General features: G+C 36.7%; 1 protein-coding gene across 1 annotated transcript in view; it reads right to left on the minus strand.

Annotated features, from left to right (window-relative positions):
- Positions 1 to 6,511: 6,511 nt before the first annotated feature.
- LOC119575352 (myosin heavy chain, muscle-like) overlaps positions 6,512 to 7,500 on the minus strand; it is a 12,962-nt gene continuing 11,973 nt past the window's right edge. The window contains exons 11-12 of the mRNA XM_037922906.1: positions 7,219 to 7,500; positions 6,512 to 7,112 (exon numbers count right to left, since the gene is read on the minus strand). The exon at positions 7,219 to 7,500 is cut by the window's right edge and continues 172 nt beyond it. Of these exons, the coding sequence (XP_037778834.1) occupies positions 6,600 to 7,112; positions 7,219 to 7,500 (795 nt within the window). The 3' untranslated portion in view covers positions 6,512 to 6,599. The remainder of the gene's footprint in view (positions 7,113 to 7,218) is intronic.

The raw sequence follows: 7,500 nt of genomic DNA on the forward strand, positions 1-7,500 counted from the left end.
AATATTACTGATAATTATAACTAGATATCTTCCCAGTGTAACAGATATATTTGACGGTATTGATTATATTTTCGTCGATGCAATAATAATAATAATAATAATAATAATAATAATAAAGATAATATTGATAATAACAATAATCATTACCATAGTAGCGTTTGGTAGTAGTAACAGTATGATGATGATAATAATAATAATGATGATGATGATGATGATGATGATATAAAACAATACCAATGATAACAATAACGATGGCAATAATATAACAACAATAATAAAAAAAATGATGATAATAGTAACAATGAGAGTAAGAACAATAATAATGATAGTGATAATGATAATATTATTATTAACAATAATGAAAATTATCATAATTACAATGAAAATGATACTGATAAGAAGAATGATCATAATAATAATAATGAAATTAATACTAATACTAACTCTACTACGGTACTACTGCTACTACTACTGCCACTACTACTAATAATGATAATTAATGATATCAAAAATAATAATAAGAAGAACAATAATACTACTACTAATAGTAGTAGTAGTAGTAGTAATAATAATAATAATAATAATAATAATAATAATAATAATAATAATAATAATAATAATAATAATAATAATAATAACACTAATGGTGATAGCCACGATAATAATGATAATGATAATATGAACATTATAATAGTAATAATAGTGATAATAACATGAACATTGTAATGATAATAATAATAATGCCAGACCATCCAACTGCAGACGACACTGCAGGTGAAGGCTGTGAGAATAGGCTTGACACGAACTTAAACTGTTGCATCCATCTACCTTCCTCCACATACATGATTTGGAAGATATACTTGGAATCCTTGTTCTCAAGAGTAGATGCAGTTTTACTGAACAGTGACACTCACATATTTCCAAATTCAAAGTGAGATATTCTCCTATATTGACCTGTCAATTGGTTCGCCTGATTCACAGTTGAATTTCACCTAGCAGGTCTCGGAAGACTTATATGGAAGCAACTACTTTCCAATACTTTTGAAGAAGGTGAATGGTATTCCAGCCAATGGACGTCTGGAATCTTTTTAGATCAACTGCAAGGATCTGTGAATGATTCCCAGTGTGTTCAAAATGCTGTTAATCACTCTACATCACGAAGCAGAAGCATCCATTCCCAAAAGTAGCGGGCAGTACCGTCGAACTCTGGTACCATGGTGGTTTGATGAATGCAGTTGGGTGATCAGCATCCACCCCAACCGGAGAGTAGAAGTTGTATTACCGAAGCTAAGAGCGGGCACACAAGACTGACTCATGGACCGATGATGGCAAAAAGTGAAGCACTTTGTGAGGGATGCCAAGAGCCATTAACGGTCGCATATGTAATGGAAAGATGTGCAGCATTCTCAAACCAAAGACGTATGTATTTGGCTCCCCCATATACACTGAAAAAGGTATTGGAGGAGGATTGTGACATGGAGGGTCTTATTAGTTTCCTTAGGGAGACTAATATTTTATGCAATAATCTTATACACTTAGAGTATATATTTATGGTTTGATTTTTAATATATTTATTGTTATTTGTAAGATATTTATTGATTTTTAAAGTTTTAAATATTTTAATATTTCTGTCTACCAAGGTATTCGCCGCTAATGACCTTAGCTGTTGACGTGACAGATAATTTGAAATAATCAATAAAAGTTTGCATATTGAGATTTCCTTACTATTCACCCATTGCCTTGCCGTATCTTGTTGTAGGGACATCAACCTCATCACCATACTGCATGACTGCAGTCATTGAAAATTTTGGAAAAAAACCCATCCCCCAACATGCTTGCTATCAGCATTATATGCCTGTTTTGTAATGGAAGCCGTGATTCTGCCAGCTTGATGTAACTGACATGTTTTTGATAAGTCTTGACATCTTGTGATTTCATACAAACTGTCATACTGTGATTGGCAATATGACCTTTCGTGAGGGTAATACAGTTCCTTTGCGTGATCTAGCTTTTCTTTTGTGTTAATAATAGTTGCAGGCTGGAAAAGACTAGTCAAAGGTTCAGAAATTTAATTTTGTCTTCATCAGCTGTATCTGCTCCACTTGAATCAATATGTTCGTCAGAATCTGCATTACTGGAAAAGACTGCTGTTTTGGGGGCAATATTATTCAATTCCTTTAAGCTTTTAATTGTTACTAAGTCACCATGTATTTTGGGTCTTTGCAGCTGTATGGTGCTTCTGTTTGATGAAATGATGGGAGTTCCACAGAAAATGAAATTTCTTTTGTTTACTGAAATATATCCTCTTTAGTGGAGCTGCTTCAGCATGCTGACGAGATCGTTTCCATTCACAAAGTTTGCTTGTACAAGCTGCTTTATTCTACTCCATTAGGCTACAAGTCTGAAATTTAAGTAGAGCAACAACATGACTACAGACAGAACCAAGTCTGAAAAAAAGCAGAAAAAAATGCTTGGAATTATTCTTATATGCATTTGATACTTTTTTTTCAAGGCCCAGATAACTATGTCCATCATCATTTAACTACACAGACGTTGAAATTTGATTTTTTTTCCTGAATTGATGTGTAAGGCTCCACATATTCTTAACTGGTAATTCTGTTGCAGAATTTAAAATGCTGAAAGATCATAGATCATATGCCATTATTGAGCAAGATGACATGAAGTGTGTGGAGCAATGCAAGGCCTTTGCAGTGCAGTGCAATGATATTACAGAATTGATTTTTACAAACACATTTCATTGTTTTTGCATATCCTGCCACACATCCACAGTTAGCTGTAATGCTCTAACCATCCTTCTTGTGTATAGCAACTCAATCATCATACATTTGTGACTTCTGGCTTTGTCACTGACTTGGCAAAACCTTTAAGAACTTCAGAAAGATTTAATTAATATCAGGTATACTCATATCATTTATAAGAAATTAATAATTTGAACCAAAGCTCAAGTATTCTTTTAAACTAGAGTTTCTTAAAATTTTCTTAAAGGTTTCATGAGAATACTGATGCTCACTGCTCATTGCCTCATGAACATTTAGAAACAAAACTTCTTTAAGACTTTGCGATGTTTCTAGATTACCATGGCGAATACAGTAAAAAAAAAAGGGGGGAATTAATGTTGGTAAAATCTCGACAAACTAAAAAGGAAAGATTTACCTCAGACCTGAAGAAACAGAAACTATTGTCGATTTCATGATAAAAATCATCTTGAACTTGTCCACAAATAAGAAGAAAATATAAACTTCCACAGATTTATAAGTTTTCAGAGATTCACTTGAGAAAGAGCTTGGTGTATCAATCAAATAATTGTAGACATCAGGCCAGGCAGTATCACAGTGACATCATTCTTTCATTCTTCTTGGAGCCTATGACCATCTGAGAATGTGAGCTTTGCTTCATACCATTTCTGTTTTTTTCTGACAATGCAATGTAATACTTTGAGCTAGAAAACATTTTACAAAATGACAAAGTAAAAATGTAAAGTGAAGGTGAGGTTTTGCCAAGGATCAGCTGATCACAATTGTGATTATTTACGGATCTTTTGTGAACAGGCCTCGCATACGCCAGTAGTTTAAGGAAGCATGATAAATAAAAATAAATACATTAATTAATTAATTAAATTAAAGAGTAAAGTTAGAAAGTGTTGCGCATCATGCTCGCCAGATGTTTGTTTATTTGGGTCTGAACGGCGATACTTTCATGTATGTGCTGCTGTCCCGCTGCCACCTTCCCTGGACCACACCCATAAACACTCAGCAGTCTCCTTTATCGATCTGTATGAATTAGTATGTTGGAGGTTAGTTTTCCAGTCAGACACTTCTAAGCATGTCACTCTAATGTACCATAGTGAAGATAAGTAGTGAGTGTAACTGACCAAAATAATAAATTATGCAATCTTGCTAATTACACAAAAACATAAAAGCTGACTGTAAAGGCATTAGGTGTTTGTGTTGATTTTTAAAGGATTCGAGCTTGGTACTCCCGAACTGGAATTCGAGCTTGGTGTTCGAGCTAGGTTCTATCCCAATTTTGTAGCGTTCCCTACTCGAGCTTCCACTTTGACTCGAGCACCGATGAAGAAACTAGTATTGTCTCTTGTTGAATTCTGTCTTTGTTCCCTTTGTTATTTGTATTCCAATGGTGAAAATATTTATTTTGTTACCAAACAGGAACCTACTGATGCCGGGTATGGAGGCTTCCAGTACAAGCTAGAGGAACGAACTGAGAAACTGACTGAAAACAGACCGACAGCAAATATACATATACGTGTATGTTGCTGACTATGCTTCACTTAGCAAAAGATTGCTTGTTGGGGGGAAATAATAGCGAAGATTTTTGGGTTCTAGAGATACCAATCCATTGCTATTTAGGGGACTGGGACTGAGGCCCTGCTTTGGTCCTCAACAATCACCTAAACAATTTTGCATGGTCTTTTCTTCTCCTCTCCTTTTCCTTCGCTTTTTCATCCCTTCTTTCCACTTATCCTCACCGTTAAATCTTTACCCTTTTCACCACAATACTTTGTCATAATGCTATATGACCTTTGATGTCTGGCACATTTGTTTGTTTTGACCATTGACCGTTCTGGAAATCCATAATCCCCCCAACCCCAAGTCTATCACTTTATTTTCGATATTCCGCTGATGATCTTAGATGTCGTCACGGCAGAAATTTTCAATAAATAAGTACTTTAGAGGTATCTGAACTATTGATGACGTTACATAGCACGACTCACAAATCCTCGAGTATAGTTGTGAAAATGTGTCTTTGAAGAATAATGAAAGCTAAAATAGATATGTAATAACTACTGCGTGGGATTACTATGTGCTCGCAAAAAAAGAAAATAATAGTAAATAAATAAAATATAATAAAACAAGATAATACTTAATCAGCAATTGTGACGTCACAGTTTCGGAGCCAATGACGACTCGACCAATCTCAGCCAATTATACCCCCCCCCCCCACAATCCCCCCTAATCCCTTGCTCGTTGTTGTGAAGGAGTTCAGGAGATGGAGACTGAGGCCCAGTGTGGGGTGTCACTCCTGCCTTAGACCTCAGCCCTCAACTAAGTTTATGTTTTTTTTCTTCTCCCATTTCCTTTTCCTTCTTTTCTTCATCCCCTTCTGTTCACTTATCCAAATGTAAAAAAAAAAAGAAATGCTCTTTTCATCACAATATTTTATCATAATGCTATATGAATCTTAATGTCTAGCAAATGCATTTGTTTTGACCACTAACCATTCTCAAAGTCCACAAACACCGCCATGTGAACCAAAAACTTCCTTACCAAGGGTTCCGCTCTCCAAGCCCCACTCTGTCGTTATGTTTCGAAAACGCCGTTAATGATGTTGACGGGGCAGAAAATTTTCAATAAATAAAATAAATCACCATTTATAGCGCTTCCAGTAACTACCGAGTCATTTGTCGCGACAGCTCTACTTAGTGTAGTGCAAATAAACTACATTTTGTGACGAGTGAAGTAACTGGATTTTGTAATTGTATGGGTAAATTGTTTGGTGGCTATAAGATTTTTTTCATTTTTTTATTTATTTATTTATTTTTTTTTTTTTTTTTTTTTTTATTTTTTTTTTATTTTATTTTTTTTTGCGTGTGTACAGGTATTGTTTTTTTTCATTTATGAATTCCTCTAAAACGGTAAAACCATAAGACATGAAAAGATCCTGCCTTCACTTTTCTTTTCTTTTTTTCTTTTTTTCTTTTGTGTGTGTGTGTGTGTGTGTGCGTGCGTGCGTGCGTGCGTGCGTGTGTGTGTGTGTGTGTGTGTGTGTGTGTGTGTGTGTGTGTGTGTGTTTATGTTTGTGTTTGTGTTTGTGTGTAGACCATGTCTCTAGATCAATCAAAGGTTATGTAAATCTTTTCAGGACTGTGTGCAGAATTGGAGCACCTAGCTGTGCCAGATGCAGTAAATGTATAGGATTACTGTATATTTTTTATACTTTTTATATTACTGTGAAATTTACAATTATTTTTTACAGTGGATTGTTTGTGACATTTTTCTCTTAAAGATTATCATTACGTCATATGCATTTCCATATTCGTTTTCCCCTCTTCCTCCCCCTTTTTTCGCTTTCCGCCTCCTGGTGTTCCACCTTTTCTTACTCTCTTTATTCCATTCCCCATCCCCCCTTTCCCCTGCCCCCGTTTTCCCCATATTTTCTATCCCTTACGTCTTTCATTTCTTTCGTGACTCTTATAAATACCCTAATATAAGCTTTATCTCAAGAGTATTGTATTATTTACGTAATTTCCTATGGTTCTAACACAAACACACACACACACACACACACACACACACACACACACACACACACACACACACACACACACACACACACACACACACACACACACACACACACACACATACGTACACGCGAGCGAACGCGCGAACATATATATATAATATTCATGACTATTATCAAGATATTTAGGAGATGTATAAAGTACTTCAGGAGAGGTATAGAGCAAATAATAATTTTAAGATTTTATTTATTTGCAAGTTTGGAACTGATTTTTTTTTCAGAAATCACTCATTATATACAATGGGAGAATGTCTCTTCTAGTTCCTAATTCCTTCCAATTCTTGTTGGGCCTTGCGGAACTTGGCCAGGTTGAGGGCGGCGATCTCCTCGGCCTCCTCGATCTGGCGCTTGTAGGTCTTGATCTTCTGCTGGAGCTTGTCGACCAGGTCCTGCATCCGCTCGTGGTTCTTCTTGTCCTCGTCGGACTGGAAGGTGAGTTCCTTGATGCGCCTCTCGCACTTCCTCAGGTTCTTCTGGACGTCGGCGTGACGGCGAGTCTCGTCGTCGAACTGTGATTCCAGTTCACGCATCCGGGTTTCCAGTTTAGCCAGGGCCTTCTTGCCGGTCTTGTGGGCGTTAGCTTCACATTCCTCAAGACGACCTTGCAGCTCCTTGACAGAAACTTCTAGTCCTTTACGCATTTTTTCTAAGTTTTGGGCGTGTTCCTGTTCAGCGCGGAGTTCATCAGCTAAACGAGCAGCATCTACCATAGCTTTCTTAGCCTTGTCTTCAGAGTTCTTTGATTCATTAAGCATGTCGTTCAAGTCAGCCTGTAATATAAAAGTTTTCATTGAAGCAACCGATAAATAAGAATGAAACTAGAATTGAACTACCGTCATTTCGTAAAATACTATACTGAATATTGATATAACTTACATGCAGGGTCTGCATCTCGCTTTCTAGCTTCCTCTTAGCCATAGAGAGAGATCCGTGCTGAGCAGACAAATGGCTCAGGGTTTCATTGACATCAGCAAGATCAGACTCAGCCTGTCGACGACCACGATCAGACTGTTCCAGAAGAGTACGTGATTCTTCAAGTTCGCCGTTCACGGAATTAGCCTTGCGTTCAGAGGCACTGGCTTGTTCCCGGTATTCTGAGGCAACACGTTGTTCGTCTTCAATGCGAGCTTGCATGTCCTTCAGCTCCAGTTGAGCTTT

Source organism: Penaeus monodon, chromosome 7 (assembly GCF_015228065.2).
Source record: "Penaeus monodon isolate SGIC_2016 chromosome 7, NSTDA_Pmon_1, whole genome shotgun sequence".
NCBI classification, from domain to species: domain Eukaryota; kingdom Metazoa; phylum Arthropoda; class Malacostraca; order Decapoda; family Penaeidae; genus Penaeus; species Penaeus monodon.